Below are 19,945 nucleotides of genomic sequence, written 5' to 3' on the forward strand. Positions count from 1 at the left end.
TTAGTATGTGCACATGTAACAGGAGAGTCTTTACCTGATTAAGCTTGTTCACAAGCCCCACCAGACACAATATACTGTCTAGATTTTTACCTAGCAGATATTCTACGCCCCCATTACATCCTTTGACCATAAAAATGTTAAAATAAAGAAATAAACATGCACATGTTTTAATTTGCCCTAATTCATATGGCCAAATCCAGGTATTTTAATGTCCCTGTAGATGTTTTAGTCTTGATGCGTTTTCAGCACACTTTTTAAGATCAAAGAAACCCCACAAGACCACAGAGACCGAGAGAAAAGGGGCAGGGTGAGCAGATGTCTGTCTCACTTTGGCTTGAACAGTATGGGTAAACAAGAGACTCCACTAAACAACCAGATGATAATCTGCAGGATGCTAGAGATCTCTGGGATTTTATTAGAGAACTTCTATCAGGCTGTAGGATCTCCCCATACCCCCTTCTCAAGGCAATGCCCTGGGACTTAACCCATGTGCATGGCAAGAGAGAGGAAGCCCATCGCAGGGACCAAACTGCACACACAGCACAAGTATCACAGCCACTGCTGCCAGGTTGCACAAACCAAGCCAAAACCCATGTTCCTTCATTGTACAAACCACTCAAATGCTACCCTCTCTTCTTTGAAAATTAAAATATTTGCTTCGAAGTGTTGAGACAGAATAAATGATCCCAGAACAAAGAGAAACACCTCCAAATGTATCTTACAGGCACCCAGTTCTGCCTTTTACTATGATTCTGCCATCATACTTACCTAATTGATGCAGTCTTCACAAAGTTGGGGCGGGGGAGAGGAATTATTTCCATTATTTTCTGCAAATGCTATTAGCAACCAACTCATCAATTCCACAAGCTAACAGAAAGGCTATAAATGTAAGAATTAATGCCAACAGTGCTTATTCCTTATCATTTAATATAATCCAGCACTCTTGATGTCTGAGCGCACTTCAAGTCTCTGCAACCTTCACTCTCTGGCACAGCAATTCTGAACTGGACAGGGAACATCCACTTGAATGCCAAGCTCCAGCTAGTGGGAAAAAGGAAAGGTTATTCCAGATCCACCAGTAAATGGACCTCCTATCCATCTGCACACATATAAACTAAAACTCAAGACACTGATGCCCACAGTGCTCCATCAGGATTATCGCATCCCTCCACAGCTGAAGTTAAGAACCTGCACTAAGTTACAAACTCCTGTTACGTGATGGCATTGCCTGTGCTACGCTAATTACATGTTACAACTACTGCTCCTGAAATAGTTTTATAGTTTTGTATTTTATTTTATTTATATTTTTAATATTTTTATTTATTTATATTTCCCTAGTTATCTTTTTAATGGACAAATATTAAATATTTTTTAGAAGAATGGCATTTTGAGCATTAGAAAAGCCTGCTGGGCTGCAGAGTGCACTGGTGCTCTTTAAACTTTTTACAGTGATAACATGCATTCCAATACAGCTCCAACAATTTAACTCTGATTCTTATATTTAATTATTGTTGCTTGAAAAACACTTCTGAAGGAACTGGTGGAGCTCTGTGGAAAGGAGAAGGTATTTCACACCACTACAGTTGGCACACCTGTATTTGTATTTTCTCCTAAATCGTGTAACACAGCAAGTAGTAAAACAATCTGGGTAGGCCAAACCCCACATTATTCAGGCATGCCCAAGTATTGAACTACCATTAAAATATCATTTTAAAATAGCTTTTGCTACTGATGAATATCACAAAGACAGTCCAAATTTCTCTGCAGACCCAGGAGGCAGCTGCATACATGCAACCATGACACAAGTTACAGAGTCCAGTGAGTGACTTTACATGGAAGAGAAATATGGTACGGTGAGGAAAGCATTCCACCTCTCAGAAAATTCATGCCCATCTCAATCAGCTATACAGCTATCTCTCGAATGCAAGCTGAACTTCTGAAGTTAACATAACACCAGTAGAAACCCTGTGTTATCCACCCGAGCGCTGCCACCACTCCTTGCCTGGCAGGCAGCTAACTTACCATCTTCTCCCTGGCTGCAGGGGAAAAGCAACAGATACCCTCTCCAGCCACTCGTCTGCTCAAGCCCAAATGCAACCAAAGCCTTCTCAGCTGCCCACTTCTTCAAGTGCCTTGCTGAACCAGACCAGTAGGTAGGGCAAAATCATTCTTTTGGAAGTAGTAACCTATTTTCAAAGCTTATTCTCCCAAGGCACTTCTCCCCCTGCCTCTGGTGCACCCTTCACCTAGGAAACACAGAGGCATACCAGCTAGCTTCTGCTATCCCCCCCCCGTAACCCACAAGGAGGTTGCTCCCAAGGAAAGAGTGCTGCCAGTAATAAGATGCATCCCCACTGGAGAAGCAGGTTTCCTTGCTAAATTAATTAATAACCCCTCCCCAAATTTGAGAGCATGCTGTAGAAATCAAAAATGCAACACCACCACCAAGAATGGGTTTATAATACTGAGAGTTTAATGAGCTTCTCAGAGATTGCAGCTGTCCATATTTAGGGTAGAAATGACCTATAAATCAGTCAAGAATTCCACTTACTTAAAAAGGAATTCTTACTTCAGAAAACACAAATACCTCTATTTACAAAGTTGCATCCTGCCAAAATTTCAAATACTTTTACTGTACACCTTTCCTTTGATTTAACAAAGCATGCATCTGAGGTGGTTACTGTGCATGTCAAGGTATATTAAAAATGAAAGATCAAAAATTAACATTAGCCCCATTAATCTCTGCCAGTATTCTCCTCCAGCTATACTAACTAGATCCTGTCTAGCATTAAGCCAGTCAGTACTGAGCCATTTTATATTCTTCAGTCTCATCTGTGAACATGATGCTAACAGCAATATGTATACTTTACGTTGAATTTAAAATTACCAAAATTTCATGCATCATCTCATGCAAATTTCCCAGATTAGCAGGCAGATTAACTCAGAAAATTATTTTAACAGACCTGCTAAAACCTTGTATGATCCAACCACATTCCAGAAACCAGTGGCTCCTCTTAAATTAGGACCATGACACTGGCAAGAGAGCTTGGCTGACAGAACAGCTGCAGTAAGCACCAACTCCAAGTCTGAATGTGACCTGGAAATTTTTATCACTGCACTGAAAATATCAGAAGAAAAGCTAGTTTGGACAGAAAGTTAACCCCCCCCCCCCCCAACACATTTAGATTATGATTTGAGGTAACTGTCTGAGATTTTAATAGGTACATAAATCAGAAAATAGTAACCCACTTATTCCAGGTGAGAAAGCAGGCAAGCTTCAGATAGAACTTTAAGTTAGAAAATGCAAGAGACTACATTTTCAGCTGCAAGGAATACCCTTGGGGTTAAAAAAAAAAAAAAAAAAAAGCAACTGAAGACAATTCAGAAGCAGACCTGCAACGGGCACAAGTTCACCCCCAGAAGTGATCTGCAGCTGAACGGCATTCAGTTTTTACAATGGTAAAACCTAGTGCTCTGTAAGCTTGGATTTGATATTCATCCTTGGAACTCTGCTATAGCCCTGTCCCCTAATGCAGCTCTTGGGGGAGACAGATCCAAGTGTCAAATAAAGGGTCTTGGGAAAGTTTAAAAAACGTTAAGAAGTTAGAGAAGTTATCAATGGCTTCAGAGTTTCTTCTCCCTCCTGCATCCTCAGCTAAGCTGACCCACTTGTTCACAGGACCAAACAATAATGCAGACCAGTGAACTGAGCTAGGTTAAAAATAAACCCAAAATAAGGAAGTTAATTTAAATTCAGATATCTTCATTCATCTTGTTTACCACGTGCTCCCACGCAATGGTGTCAGTGCAAGTGAGGAGGCAATAGGGAGATGCAGAGGTCAAAAAAAACCTGCTCTAGAAGATACCTCTTCTCTGTAGCAGTGTTAAGAGTCAAACAGATACAAACTCTACTTGTGGCTCCCAGGAGCATAAAAAAGTCATATGATATAATGAAGTCTAGTGTCCAAATCAAAATCCAGGATCTTTCCTGCAGCTTGTGCTCAACATTGGGTTAGACTCCCTTTTCTGCAGGCACTATTCTCAGGTGCACAGCACAGCCACCTGGCACCACACCAGTCCAGAGACGCTCCTTGGATGAGGGAGACATTTGATTCCCCTTACTCTAGAGCTCTAGGATGCACCCTGCTAAATGCAAGTGGGCTTCCACTATAAGCAAAAACAGGTAATAGTAATATTATTATTAATAAAATGGGTCGTGAAGATATGCTCTGTGTTGCATTCAGTGCTACTAGTATAGCTTTCCAGCAAAAGCATGTGTTCACACATTTGGACACACGGCATTAGGAAGGCTCTTATGCTCATGTTTCAGGCCTATAAAAGGTGGAAGCAAGGACAGACCGCCTGGGATGAATGCAGGAATGTTGTCCGGGAAGCTAGGGACCAGGTTAGGAAAGCTAAGGCCCAGTTAGAATTAAACTTGGCTAGGGAAGTGAAAGAAGGGGTTCTACAGGTACATTGCGAATAAAAGACAGACTAGGGACAATGTGGGCCCTCTCCAGAAGCCATCAGGAGAATTGGCTACCCTGGATTTGGAGAAGGCTGAGGTTCTGAATGACTTCTTTGCCTTGGTCTTCAATGGCAAATGTTCCAACCACAACACCCAAGTCTTGGAAGGCAGACACAGAGACTGTGAGAATGAAGACCTTGGACCCACTGTAGGAGAGGAACTGGGTCAAGACCATGTTAAGAACCTGAACGTGCACAAGTCCATGGGACCTGATGAAATCTATCTGCGGGTCCTGAAGGAACTGGCAAATGAAGCTGCTAAGCCACTGGCCATCATATTTGAAAAATCATGGCAGTCAGGTGAAGTTCCCAATGACTGGAAAAAGGGAAATATAACCCCCATTTTCAAGAGGGGGAAAATGGATGACCCGGGGAATTACAGCCCAGTCAGTCTCATCTCTGTGCCTGGCAAAATCTTGGAGCAGATTCTCCTGGAAGGCATGCTAAGGCACATGAAAAACAACAAGGTGCTTGGTGACAGCCAGCATGGCTTCACTAAGGGGAAATCCTGCCTGACCAATCTGATGGTCTTCTATGACGGGGCTACAGAACTGATGGACAGGGGTAGAGCAGTTGATGTCATCTATCTGGACTTGTGCAAAGCGTTCGACACTGTCCCACACAACACCCTTGTCTCTAAATTGGAGAGATACCAATTTGATGGATGGACCACTCGGTGGATAAAGAACTGGCTGGATGGCCACACACAAAGAGATGTAGTCAATGGCTCAGTGTCTGGCTGGAGACCAGTAACGAGTGGTGTCCCTCAGGGATTGGTGTCGGGACCAGTCTTGTTCAACATCTTCGTCGCTGACATGGACAGTGGGATTGAGTGCGCCCTCAGCAAGTTTGCCAATGACACCAAGCTGTGTGGTTCAGTTGATACCCTGGAGGGAAGGAATGCCATCCAGAGGGAATTTGACACGCTTGTGAGGTGGGCTGATGCCAACCTCATGAAGTTTCACCATGACAAGAGCAAGGTCCTACACCTGGGTCGGAGCAATCCCAGGCACAGCTACAGGCTGGGCAGAGAAGAGATTCAGAGCAGCCCTGCAGAGAAGGACTTGGGGGTGGCTGGTCAATGAGAAAATGAACATGGGCCGGCTTCAGTGTGCGCTTGCAGCCCAGAAAGCCAACCATATCCTGGGCTGCATCAAAAGGAGCAGCTCGAAGGAGGTGATCCTGCCCCTCTACTCTGCTCATGAGACCTCACTTGGAGTACTGTGTACAGTTCTGGTGTCATCAGCATAAGAATAATAAGGAACTGTTGGAACAAGTCCAGAGGAGGGCCACAAGGATGATCAGGGGACTGGAGCACCTCCCCTATGAAGACAGGCTGAGAAAGTTGGGGCTGTTCAGCCTGGAGAAAGAAGGCTGCGTGGAGACCTCATAGCAGCCTTCCAGTATCTGAAGGGGGCCTATAAGGATGCTGGGGAGGGACTTCTTCACTAGGGACTGTAGTGACAGGACAAGGGGTAACGGGTTAAAACTTAAACAGGGGAAGTTTAGATTTGATATAAGGAAAAAGTTCTTTACTGTAAGGGTGGTGAGGCACTGGAATGGGTTGCTCCATTCCTGTGGATCCTCCATCCCTGGTGGTGTTCAAGGCCAGGTTGGCCAGAGCCCTGGGTGACATGGTGTGAGGTGTTCCTGCCCATGGCAGGGAGGGGTGGAACTGGATGATCCTTTCTAACCCTAACTATTCTATGATTCAGACCCTGACTATGCTGTATTTCAAGCAACCAAGAACTTCTCTTGGATTTGACTTCAGTTTTGCTCTTCTAAGGTGCCACAAAGTATTTAGATTTTGATTCATCTTTTATTATTAGTCTGCAGTATCAATTTATACAGACACTCCAGCAGCACGCATAATTTTTAAGGCCGCTAACAGATAAACGTACTGAAGAGAGCCACCTGAGGCACTGGTCTCTCACTACATTAATGTTAACACCTCTCAGTTCAGTATATTGAAGGCTGCTAAAAGGTCTTAAAGAATTAGTTGGAATGTTTCCTTAATCCAGCAAGGGAGGTCACCAACCAATACAGCTGAAGTGTTTTTATCCCAAATTTAAAAGTCTGGAGACCGATACTGCAGTTCCACACACATTTCTCCATGGCAATGCTAACACACCCAGTCCCCAGGCTCATTCACACCTCTAAAAACCTACCTTTTGCGAGAGCCAGCTCAGCTCTTTGTTCAGCTGCAGGGACTGGAGAACCCACTGGCTACACTACACAGCTCCAGCAAAGCTGAGGTGACAGAACAAAGCCATGGCTGACCATGCTGCTTATGAATGGGCAACTGGCACAGGTGAAATGAGATCCATTTTGTGCAACTTTCTGGTTAGTTTTCCACTTAGTCTGTGCTATTATCAAGAGCAAGAGAGTGCTTCAGCCACAGAGCTCCACTAGTAAGCAAAGCAGCTGCACAGCTTTCCCTCCTTTAGAGGGAAGCCCCAAGGATCTTTTCCAGTAAGGTCTCTACCCCTTCCACACCAACCCTTTCTTACTTTGGATGATACACTTCAGAGCACAGGCTACGAGCAAAAGCATGAGCCCAAGGAACAAAATGGGTTAAAAAAAAAAAACAAAACAAGACAAATCTGAGAATATCTTCAAGTCAATATAGAACAGAAGCAATACATCTGAAGAATCAATTATCAAATCCTGTGGTTAAACTTTTAGAGTAAACTACTTTAAAAATTATTAGCAAGTTTTGATTTCTGGCACATTTTAGTTTGATTTTGCTGCTGCTTATTCTTAATTCCTCATCTGTAAGGACACTTTAAGAAGGAAAAACAAACAAATCAACCCTGAACAACAGAACTCATGCTTATGGTTACTACCTTCATGGCATGATGGAGATACTGCAAAGCATTACACTAGTTTTTAAGAAGACTGTTTTTCTGACGCATGGCTGAAGTCCAAGAAGTATCTAAACCAGTCAGACTGAAACAGAGGAGATAAAAACCACAGAGGAAGAATGTGACAAGGGAAAGGAAAGCAGAACAAAATTGTGAAACACCACTACTGTAGTTGCTACTAACAAGGAGGGCTTGTGACCCACTGTTTAATTCATATAATTTACAGACACACTTGTGTCCGAACTTCTAATAGTATTTACTGTTCTCCAGAAATCAGGTTCACCCCTCAATATTACTAAGCAACAAATACATAATCAGGTGAAAAATTCTTTAGGTCAGTTCCTTGCTATTCCCAATGAAGAAAATCTAACTATCCTTAACTTCACTTAATGAACAATAAAAGAGGGTTCACACAGCCTCTGCTTAAAGAGATTGCCTTTTTTAAACAAAAGTACACCTCACTGTCTTAGGACTTGGAAGCCTGTAAACCTATGCAACACCATGAGTGTCCAGTCAGCAGTAACATCCGTAACAGAAGCAAATGAACCATTTATCTAAATGGAACAGTTAAAACATACTGTGAAGGTAAACTTGTGTTTAAAAATTGCACCTCATTATGGTTACCAGAAATATTCTGGTGATACACAAGTTTGAAGCATTTCACAACTACTGTAAAGCAACAGCAATGGGTTGGCCGCATCAGGAGAGCTGCCTGGCTTTACAAGGAGGGAGAATAAATGTAAGTTCTTCCCCACCTCCAAATGAAGTGATCTCTGTTACTGAAAAAACCCCCGAAGATGATGCAGAAACCACCATGCTCCAGTAATAGGATTGTCAACTCCACCTTGATTTCCTAAAACAAAACTTACAGCGTGGGGGTGGGAAGGGGGAAGGCAAAACCTGAAACTGAGTGCTCCCCAAACACCTTTTAATGTCTTCATTCTTTTCCAGTAGCCAGAGATTATCAAGATACAAAAACGATAAAAGGCAACAGGCTACTGTCCAAAAACTGTACACTGCTAAATAAACACAATTCAACACAGATACTGTTATATTGATACAGGAGCTGGGGCAGCCTAGCAGGACCAGATCAGTAATAGTCCCTTCACAGCTGATGGATAAAATAATGATGAATGAAAATACAGATGCCAGACACAGAGTGGCCATCCTTTCTGACCTTAAGATCTGCAAACCAGAATGTTTGTATCATAACAAAACACAACCCCACTGTTGCTGCTACCACCATGTCTAGCACAGCAGAACCACAGAATATGTGCAAGTTCAAAACACCTACCCAAAAGTCCTCATCTACTGAGAGAGAAGGGCTGATCTGCAGAGTGAAACAACAGAAGGGGGCGGCATACCTGCCCCAACACATGCAGGGTGGCTTCATCCTCAGCTGGGGGTCCTCAGCCCACAGAGCATCCCCATGCTGCTGCTGGGTCCCACTGCAGGCATGGGCAACCACACATTATATGCTCCAGAGTACATACAGGCACCAGGTGGCCCAGGCTTGAAACTGACATCCACAATTTATCCTGTACCTTCAGGGCTCAGAACCAAGTTTTACACCAAACATTTCCTACCTAGTCACAGAGTGTGTTCATCTTACACTAGGAAAGTTTCTATTCTTAAAAATTCAATTTCACTTTTCTTAAATAATGTTTATATGAACTTATTTATTAACTTATTTACTGCAGACATAGTCTGTACATTTATAATTCACAGATCAGCCATTTTATGAAATAAGGTTACACCCTGATCTGTTTAACAGTAAGCATATTAACCCAAATGGTTTTAAAACCTCTGCCAAGTTTTAATAGGTGTTTGCACCCTCATACTTTTATCAAAATCTCCATCAAATTTCTGCCAAACAGTATCGTGATGTTAGAAGATAACTCACCAAAACATATGAAACATATTGGAGGGAAAAATCTCTACTATGGAAACACACAACCATTCCCTTTTTTTAAACACAGCTCAATAGAAATTCATCCAATGGTTGTACCTCATCACATTTAGAGCCCTAAGCCAGAATCTTCCTTTGATCTTAACAAAAACACACATGCACAGCTGGAGATGCCATAGCTTTTAAGAACATCCTTACTGTTGCACTATATGAAAGCACCAAATGATCAAACTTAGAGCTACAGTGAACACCAATGATACTCCTACACATCCTTTCCCACTCACACTAGGAAAAAAGAAATTATGAAAATCACTGTAAGAATTTTCACAGATTTCTGCTTTTAAACATAAAATTCTACTGGAGTGAATTCAATCCCTTAATATACAAACCATAAAGCTCCAAGTTCTGTTTTCCAGCACTTTTATGGTGTTGCATATCAAAGTAGTGTGACTACTAAAAAACCTTCGTCACATATGCAAGAATAAGCTGAGGTACCAGCATTTTCTCTTCCCCTGTTTAAACAAGATGCTCCTGATACATCTTCTCTGAGTAGCATCACTCCAGAGGTTGCTTTACAGCTACAGCCAGGAAGAACTGCAGGTTTGGAGGCACTGAACGTCCTGTTCTCCCAAGATGTTTGATGCTACAATGCACAATAGTTTTGTTTAAATCTTCACTATTAAATGGGTCAGGAATTACTTATTTCGGTAATGTTTAAAACAGCAAATTAAAAACACAAACTGAGATACGCTATCTTGATTACATAACAGAACTTCAGTTATAGCAAAATTTACCATTTAGTTTTAATCTCCGTACTTTTAAGACCTTTTGTTTAACAAATCTGCAAATGCTGCTACGCTGAATAACCAAGCCGTGGCATTCCAGATGCATAATAAGTCCAACATAAAACAGTCTGTAAATACGGCTTTATATTCTGAAGAGTCCCAAGGATTCCTAGGCACTACAGTGAAAACCTAACAGTGTCTTCCCCAAACTGCAAATACTCAGTACAGTTTCACTATTTTCAAAAATCCATCTACTAATTTCCAGAAGCTTAATTACCTCTAGTTGACAAAATAACAGCTTTCTAGGGAAACTACACAAATACAAGTCAGAATAAAACACTACTTCCAAGCTGACCATTCTTCATTTTGCTGGCAAGTCATTCAAACTCCATTCAGTTTCTAAACTTACAGAGCTTGTTTTACTATAAGCAGTAAGCCAGGCTGAAGATAAAAAACGGTTTAGCAGAAATATTAAGATGGGTTAAGTCTAAGCCTGCAACAATACACACAGATACATTATGCTAGGTGCATTCTTCCTCTTTTTGCTAGTGTATCAAATGAAAACATTGAAACTATTGGAGCAAAATACTATTTTAAGTGACCAATGAAAAAAAGTTTCAGAAAACAGCACTGCATATTTGATGACTTGACAGATAAGACAGCCAGTCTCCAGCCCCCACTCTACTTGCCAAGACACTCTGTAATAATTGCAAATATATATACTTATATACGTATGATTTGAGAGGGAAAACCATGCTTGCTATTACTAATACTTTGTGTTGCAAGCTACTCAGTATTTTACTCCTTCACAGTCAATATTCTCCAGCTACAAAATACAAAGTTAAATTAAAGCAACTGAACACCTGAAAGCTCAGACTAAAGCAAACAACACTCTATTTTAAATTTATTATCATTTAAGAAAAATCAGACACTTCGCAAGCTTTAAACCAGTTCATTTTCACCCTTACCCCAAATAGCATATGATGTCATGCAAGATGTACTGGTTAAACTGGTTTAACTGCTACAAGCTGGATGCAGCATTGAGATTTTCTTGTGATAAATTAATTCTGCAGCAATGAAACTGATTCAGCTAGTCTCAAACAACTATTTCCATCTGCTTTTTGAAAGTTTGGGCTTATATTTCTTTTACACACACACACCCTTGCTACTTATGTAGTACAGCTATCCAGTAATGACAGGGAGCAGTTTAACTTCTCTTCTGAATACTGGAGTAAGGAAATCTGTTTTGTATAGCCCATCCTCAATAGTGTGCCATCTAAATTTCCCTCTGAATTTTCCATTTCTCCTTCATAGAAAGTTTACTAAATCTGACAACCTATTGAGCACCCAGTTTATAAAGAACTAGCAGAAGAAACTCTGGACACTCTTTAAAAGTCACCAGTGCTGCTTTCTCAATTGGTGTGAAGCAGCTACATCAGAATAACGCAATACACATCTTTTCCCAAGGCCAAACATGATGTTTCCAGGGGTAGTAAACATGATCATTACCAGGAATAAGAGGCCAGGCCTGGTCCTTCTCTCTACATATAACACCAGAATTAACTTCTTTTTGCTTGCTGTCTGCTGCATCAGCGTTTTTATCTCCCCTCACTTGAGCATCATCCATTTCATGGAAAAATGTCAAGGCTGGAGAGGGGAAGGGGCAGGAAGAACATAACAAACAAGCAGATACCCGTGGTTGTATAGTGAATTTGTCTGCATATTCTCCTCTCAAACATATAGCCCCACTTTATCACTGCTTAGCTAGCAGCATCACAGAAGACAGCAAAGGAGCTCAGGGAAAAAAAAGGAGATACAGGCCTTCAGGAGAAAGGCACGGAAGCAGGCAAAAAAGAAATGAGCACTTTTATATATGCAAATGATATTAAATTGCCAAGAATTGAGAATATTAATGATAAAACATGAGAGGGAAGTAAGCATTCACAAGAGAGGCAAAAAAGAAAAATTTAAAAAATATACTTCTTTACTGGAGACCAGTATCACACAGTGGGTCAGAAATCTAGTAAAATCTAGTAGTAAGCAAAACCGGAATGAAAAGCAAGCAACAGAGACTTCCAATTACACAGGAACTGCAGAAAAGTGCAATTTTACACTCTTCACATACATGCACGCACAGAGCCATGTCAATTACTTTTTTTGTTTATCGTTCTTTGTAAATACCCTGCATAATTTCAGCTGGCATTCAAACCTGAACCTTAAATTGCCCTAACTAGGATAAAACTTGGAAGACAGCATTGTCTGAGAGGCTGCAGAGGTGACACAAGGAGAACACAAGTGTGCAACCTGAACTACCAGTCACCACATATTCACCGACTGTGACAGTGTCTCAGTAATCTTGCACTGGCTACTTTGGAAAATAAACTTCCATAATGCGAAACACATGTACATAACTATGGGCAGAGGCTGGACCTACCAAAACAGCAGATTCAAACCATAAACAAGTTAGTAAGCACAAATGAGACTTTCCATGAAAAAACTTTACAAAATATGTAACTGTAGGTTTGTATTAAACGAAGTTGTTTGAAGTTCAGACACATTTGTGAAAATGTTACAGAAACATCATATAAAAGTACTGGGATTTGGATTCAATTACACTTTATAGAGCAACTCACTAGCAACTAAACAGCTGTAATTCTCTGCCTAATAAAGCAACCTATATACCCTACTTACAGTACAGAAAAACTATTATTTCTTGCACTAAATTTATTCAGCATAAACTCCTCAAAATTTCTACAGAATAATTTACTAATCACCACCACAAACTGTTAATTTATCTAAAACTCGGGCACCAGCGGCTCACCTGCACACTCCCATTCGGTGGTTTCAGTCCGAAGGCAGCAACAGCAGCCAGAATCACAAGCTTTTATATGACAGTGGATCAAGGCCGCACACAAAATCCATAACCAGCAACAGAATTTGGCCAAATAATTGCCAGCATCTGCACTGCCTCAAGCAGCCCTTCTTGTTCCTTCCCACCCCAATGCCAAACCTTCACCACAAGTATATAACACTAAATGGGGCTGCAGGGTGAACCAAATTAAAACCCCACTTCTTGTTTTTAATCTTGAGGACTTCACCTTCACAGGGAGGTGAATCAGCCCAGCAGCTGGCATGGCACACAAGATGAAAGTAAGCAGCAGCAAACGCTGTTTGGCCAACTGTATTAGGAAACACAACCTCCTTCAAGACATCCCTTAAAGTTTCCCTATGTATCGCTGCTGCTTAGCCTCAGTAAGGCTAAAGCTGATTACAAACAACATCCACGGGTAACAGAAGACTAAACACACACAGAGGTGATTTGTAACACCACTGCATTCTGAGCATTGCAAGGAGGTGAGCCTGCATCACACCTAGTCCCGCTGAGTGGGGACCTGCCCTTACCAAGGCTGTCATTGCTTCTTTCCTTCATGATGCAGAAATTAATTTTTCCTTCTAAAGAGAATCTCTTCCTCCCTCTTTTAGTCTTATGGCCCTGTCTAGTACTACTATTATTTATACACAGTGTCCATAATGCCATTAAGGAAGAGTAAATTAGTCATAAGGGAAAAAGGGAAGGGAGAAAAACAGGGACGTGAGAGCAGACACTCAAAATACATCTGATTTAATCCTACAGAGTTTAATTCCACACTTCTTTTACTACACCTGAAATGGTTATCTTGCTTACCAAAACCAATAATCTGCTATAGCTGTACATAGAATAAGTGAACCTGCACCTAACTCAAGATACGCATTTTCCACTGCGCATTCTTCACATACCTCCTAAATCTAACATGATCACTCACTGAAGAATGGCATCCAACACTGTTCCCTGCATGTTAAAATTAAGTTAACTACACGTTATTAAGTATTTTCCTCACTGCTTGAAAGCATCTCTCTCAAGAAAGCACACCCATAAATTAAAATGAACATTGTTTTACACACTAAATAAACATATATCCATGATGTCAACTTTTAGTAAAACTCAGCAATAATCTGATCTCTGCTATCTTGTAAACTTAACACATTTCTCAAGAAAAATCAAGTATTGCAGGAAAAAATCTCCAAAGACTAAACTTTCTTAGTTTTGTTTTTGCATAAATGGACAGTTCTGTAAACTCTCACCAATTAGCCAGTTTGTAGTATCACTGAGACTCAGCTGTGTGTGGCCTAATAGATCTCAACTAGATTTCCAAGATAACGCTGTATTTATTCTTGGTGTTGCTATGTTGATATATGCAGAGACTTTCCTCACCCCTCCAATGGAGGTGGTGACCTGTGTAAGACTTCCACAACCAAAGGGACTTCTGCTTGTATTTTGGACTCCTGTATCGCTACTCAAAGAGAAGATGCAATTCAGAGACATTCAGAAAACCTTTAAAATGCATAAAAAAGTTTAGCATTTCACAGCATACACAGCATTGTAGGGCATCAAGCACACAAAAATCAAACTAAAAAACATTAAATACAGTCAATATTCTAAAGGACCTGAAAAGGGTATTCAGAAAAAGCAGTTTGCTACGGGCTATCAAACAATCTGCTGGAAAATATAACCCATGAGATGTTAACATTTGTGTGCATACAAAGAAATACTAGGTATACTTAAAGTCACCTCCTTTAATGTATTTGTCACACAGTATATAAACCCCAGTTTGGAGATTTTTTCAAAACAAAAACAGAAACAGTCACTCTCACAGTAAATTTTATCTATTATTTCATGAAATAGAGATTTATGCTCAAGAAAGCAAAGCTTTATGTAATGACCTTCTAATCTTGAAATGTAATCTCACAGTCACCGTGACAAACTTCCACTCCACTTCTATCTCTGCTCCTCCTGATTTCAATGGCAATTATTTAGCAGAAAGATATATTTACTAAGTCGATTGTCATTGTTTCCAAGTAAAATATCTTGTGTTAGCAAATATTTATGTCACTGTTGATTAGAACGGTCGTAACAGAACTGGCATCTTCGCAGCCAGGCATTCTAAACGATATTTAGGTAGTTGGGCATTTTTGACCTCCAAGTCAAATTCCATCGGTATGAGCAGCATGCTGTAGCTGCCCTTCCTCAGGGAACAAAATCCTGCCATACATTTGCCCAAAATAATTCTCACATCGCTGAATCCAGGCGGAAGGTATTGTTCAAAGGGGGGAGGGAGGGTGCGTAAAAATAACACTACAATGCAAAATAATATGCAAAAGGCACCAGCGGAGACCACACCGGACGGGAGAGGGAACAAGCCTGAAAATGTAGTGCCTCCTTTATGAAACCAGCGCAACTGCATGACGGTGCAGGATCCGGGCCGAGGGCTATGCAGGCGCTACACATGGCCAGCGCTGCCTGCCGACCCCGCGCTAGGCCCGCCTGCAGCCGTTCCTGTAAATAACCCTCAGAGGAGGGTTAATTAAAAATGGCGAGCAGCGTGGCTGCCTGCATACAATGAGCGGTCGGGCCGCGCCGCCCCGCACGGCCCCGGGCAGGGCAGGACTCAAGCCCACCGCCGGCAGGAGTGGGGACACCGGGCCGCGTCGGGCTAGGCCCCGCTGCCCACCGTTCACCGCCCGGCAGCCCTCAGGACAGCCGCGCCCCCTTCCCCCGCAGAAGGCAAAACCCTCCCCCGAAATCACAACTACTTTGAGACGAACCCCAAAACCCCCTCATCCCGGCCGTCGGGACCCCTCGGGGCGCGGCTGCCTGTCCCCACCATCCCCCTCCCGGGTTCACCTCCCGACGGGAAGGCTTCCAGCCCCGCCAGGCCGAAGGTCCGGGCTCACGGCCGCACGCCTCGCCCTGGGGGCGCGGGGCTCCTTTTGTAGCAGCGCTTCCCCCGCATCCTCCCCCTCCCGCGATGCAAATTCCTGCGGAGCCCCCCCACCCCGAGCCGCCTCCCGCGGCCCCGCACTGCTCCTCACCGCCGCAACTTTCCCCGGCCGAAGTGCCGCCGGGCGGAGCTCCCCGCGTCCCGGGAGGGGGATCCCTGGCTAGCCGCGGGACGGCGAGGGGCGGCCGGTCCGCTCGCTAAGGAGGGAAGGGCTGGGCGCGTGTTTACCGCGGAGGGAAGACGGGAGCTCCCCGCGGGGGACGCGGCGCCGGGCGGGGGAGCCCCGGGAACCAGCAAGAGATGGGCGAGAGGGGGGAAACTCTCCTCAGAGTTGAGGACGCGGGCCCTGCCCGGGCCGGGCTTTACCTTCCATCTCCATGTCCTCGGGCTCGCTCAGCTGCTGCTCCCCGGGCTTCTGGTGCTGCTGCTGCTGCTGATGGTGGTTCATGTCGGGATGGGGCTCGGGATCAGCGGTGGTGGCGGCCTGGGCCTTTCCCGCTGGGGGCTGCAGGCCTGTGTCGGGAAGGGAAGGGGCGGAGGAGCGGCGGGGCCTCGGCAGCGGCCGGTACTGAGCACCCACCTCGGGGGGCTGCGGCTGGGCTCCGGCGGACAGGGAGCGGGTAGCCGGCGGAGGCAGCGAGACGCGCACGTATTTGCTCGCTATTCGCCCAATCTCGGCGGCGGCACCCGGTCGGGGGAAAGGGGTGGGGAGGAGGGACCGGCCGGGGGTGGCGGCTTCCCCGGGGGGCCGGAGGGGAGGGGACCGGGAGGAGGGGAGGGGGGGACGGGAGACCAGGAGTCAGGGCCCGGCGGCGGCGCCCGGCGCTTCCCCCACCCCCCGCGAGGTGTCCCCGGCGCTGCGAAGTCGGGGAGGCGCCGCGGGGCCCCTCCTCTGCCCTCCCGCCCCCCCCAGCGCCCCGGCACAGCCGCTGGCCGACGCCTGGCTCACTGCTCCCGGCCCGCGGGCCGCCCCCGTTGCCTGTGCCCCGGCTCGCTGGTGCCGCTCCGCCGCCGCCAGCGCTCTCTTGTCTCAAAATGGCGGCTGCGGTAAACGCCGTGAAATGTCACATCCGCATGAGGGGCAGCCCAGCGAGCCGGGGAGGGGGAGGCAGCGCCGCGGCCGCCCCGGGAACAGCAGCCGCCGCCGCCACAGGAGGCCGGAGGGGCGGGGCTACAGCGGCTGGGCTCGGGTCCTGGCGTCGCCGCGGCCTCCCCGAAGGCCGCCGTCGCCACCTGCGTGTAGCCTGGAGCGGGCGGCCGCCGCTGCCCACCGGCCGAGGCGCCGAGCCCCTCGCGACCTCTGCAGCGGAGGCTCGCTTCTGCCGCCGGCCAGGAGCAGGGGCTTCGGCTCCACCTGAGGGAGGCCCGGGCCCGCGCCCTCGCCTCTACCGCGGGTCCTCTCACTGCAGAGGTGGCGGGGGCCTTACCAGGGGCCGCGGCAGGTATCGGTTTCTGCAGGCCCCGCTGGGCTTCTGTGGGCATGTTTCCCCCTTGTGCCCTGGCCCGCGTGTGTGCGGCTGGGTGCGGGGCTCACGGCGGGGCCTGCCCAGACCTCTATCCCAGCCTTGAAGCCGGGGCACAGGCACCAGCTGTGTCTGCAGTAAGCCTGGCAGGCACCTCGTGGCCCTGGGCCACACGTGTAGGGCATAGGCAGGCAGAAAGGGTGAGTTTGTGTGATGTGTGGGGAGAGGAAAAAGGAACGTGCTGTAAACAAGACTGTTTGTGACCTGGGTGTCTTGTGTGGAGAGCATAGTCATTGAATCATAAACTTACCGAATGGCTCAGATTGGAAGACACCTTAAAGATCATCTAGTTCCAACCCCCTGCTATGGGCAGGGATCTGTCTGCTGGAAGGAGAAAGGAGGGGTGCAGGTGAATAACATCTGACTTGGTCCAGTTTGGGGTTAGAGTAACACATGAAGCAACTTCACTTAGGGATGAAAGAGTATGTGGAAGGCAATGGAGAGTTGTATTTAACAGTCCAGTGTTTATTTCACAGGCTGGGGAAAAGGCAGCTGAATCATTTGTTAAGGGAAGGGTTCAGGACATGCAAAATTTGGCCTCTTGAAGGGACTGAAAATGTACCCAAAGCAGACAGTGCTGCTCTGACTGCAAGTGGATAAGTGAACTGAAAGTTTATTTTTGTTTCTAGTTTATAAAATGAGCAAGTCAAAAGCGATCTGGGGGACAAGTCCCGCCTGTCTGGGCTCCAGCTGGCCCCTTCATGGAGTCTGGAGGGGTGGGCAGGAGAGGAAAAGAATGTCCAGGTTTGAAGCTCTGCCTTAAGTGATAAAACTCTAGAAAGAGGAAAACTAAGGGAAGTTGGAAATAGTAGTGGGAAGATCAGGTTTTAAAAACAGCAAATTTGATATTTTGCCTTCCAAAAAGTACATTCTGACTTTCCGTGTTGTTCCCCTGAATTTTCAAAAGCCGTTTAAAGAAAAATTATTTATAATCTGGAAATGGTTTGTTACCATTGACCAAACCAAAACATACCAAATCTGCTAGATTTGGGTTTAAAATATCTTGACAATAGAGGAGGATTAGGGCAGAGGTTCAGACAGAGATTGATGCACATATCTTTAGTTTCTTAATGTCCTAAACTCTGAATTCCCTACTGCCAGTCTTCCCCTATAATTACCTCCCAGAACAATTGCTCTTTCCTAATGACTTCCATTCCAACCTCCTAAATCATACACAGGTTTAAACTCATCCCTCTGTCCTTCCTCCACAAGCCATCCCCAATACAGGATGAACCGGTATGTCACAACAACAAGGTGGGTGCAGCTTATTACCCGATTCTTCAGCCATGGACACTGACTTTGTGGGCAGGGAACAACTGAGGAAAACAATTTCACTGCTGCACAGAGTGAGTCCCTAAAGTCAACCATAAACTGATGTTATTGTAAGTGTTAAACACATTCCATTATATACAAAAACTTCTTTGAGCTTCAGTTCATTTTAAGGTAACTGATTTTCCAAAATTTATGACTTCCTATGCTGGTTTAGAGGAGTAGAAGTCATGCAAAATGTAACTGTACAAACCTTTTGCTGTGGGTAAGACCAGTAAGGAAGAGAAAGGCAGGAATTTTCTTGTCAGTAACTGGATGCAGGAGCAATGCGTCATTGCTGTGTAAAGATGGCATATCACAGTCTAGCACTTGATTGTATATTCCTAATTTAACTGAACTTTTATCTTCTCAGAGTCCAGCTACAATCCAGACTAAATTACCTTATAATGTTTTGAAAAGACATGTGAAAATAGCCGTGAGTAAGAAGGAAAAAATCTATTGAGAATTGATTCAGGTACTTATTTTAAGAGGGAATAAATTTTAAGTATGTGCATATAATAATCTCAGATGCATCTATGAAATAATTAATTAGTAGGCGTTTTATACCATCAAACAGTGATTGTAGCACTGTGATTGGATTGTTTCTAGACAGGAAATAGAAATCTTATTAATTGCCATGCCTAAGGTGAAGTGCAGGTCTCAACATATTCTAATGTTTTACCCCAACTACATGAAAAATACTTATGCTGATTTTTTTTCTGGTCCACTGCCACTCCATCCTGAAACTATGTTGTTCACCTTTCTTCAGTACAAGACACACAAACTCTGTTATTTGAAGGAAAGGACAGTCACCCTTTGTATAACCACCTGGACACACCATTGCTGCCCGCATTTCACCCAACCTCTACTCCAGCATTAATACCCAGTCACTTATTTCTCCAGCTGTTCCATAAATGCCTTCTATTTCCTTAATAAATGGGTTTCTGCACTGTACCCCCCATCCTCAACAGCCACATCCCTCTGCAAGTGATTCCTGTCTACTGTAGTTCTGATGGCAAATTCCTTGTCAGAGGAGTTGGGCAAATCTCTGGCAAGGGTTATTGATACTCAAAAAATAAAGATCATAAGTGGGAACACGATGAATACAATCTATGTATCCATTCCTATTGCTTTTATTCTTGTCCTTCCTTTTCTACTCTTTCATTTCTTACACCCACTTACTGAATCTGGTCTAAATTTAGGCTTCTAT

At 44.5% G+C, this 19,945-nt stretch overlaps 1 protein-coding gene and 1 long non-coding RNA gene across 2 annotated transcripts in view; one reads left to right on the top strand and one right to left on the bottom strand.

The window, feature by feature from the left end:
• USP7 (ubiquitin specific peptidase 7) overlaps nt 1-16,831 on the bottom strand; it is a 74,582-nt gene extending 57,751 nt beyond the window's left edge. Inside the window, exon 1 of the mRNA XM_061358288.1 lies at nt 16,271-16,831. Within this exon, the coding sequence (XP_061214272.1) occupies nt 16,271-16,352 (82 nt within the window). The 5' untranslated portion in view covers nt 16,353-16,831. The remainder of the gene's footprint in view (nt 1-16,270) is intronic.
• A 560-nt stretch (nt 16,832-17,391) lies between these two features.
• On the top strand, nt 17,392-19,687 carry LOC133214899 (uncharacterized). The gene is made up of 3 exons (XR_009726260.1): nt 17,392-17,504; nt 18,606-18,773; nt 19,505-19,687. It is a non-coding gene; the product is annotated as an uncharacterized LOC133214899 (long non-coding RNA).
• The last annotated feature ends 258 nt before the right edge of the window (nt 19,688-19,945 follow it).

The sequence above is a fragment of the Neopsephotus bourkii genome, unplaced genomic scaffold, assembly GCF_033783945.1.
Source record: "Neopsephotus bourkii isolate Nb327-2 ecotype Australia unplaced genomic scaffold, CSIRO-AGI_Nbou_v1 NB_940, whole genome shotgun sequence".
Taxonomy (NCBI): Eukaryota; Metazoa; Chordata; class Aves; order Psittaciformes; family Psittacidae; genus Neopsephotus; species Neopsephotus bourkii.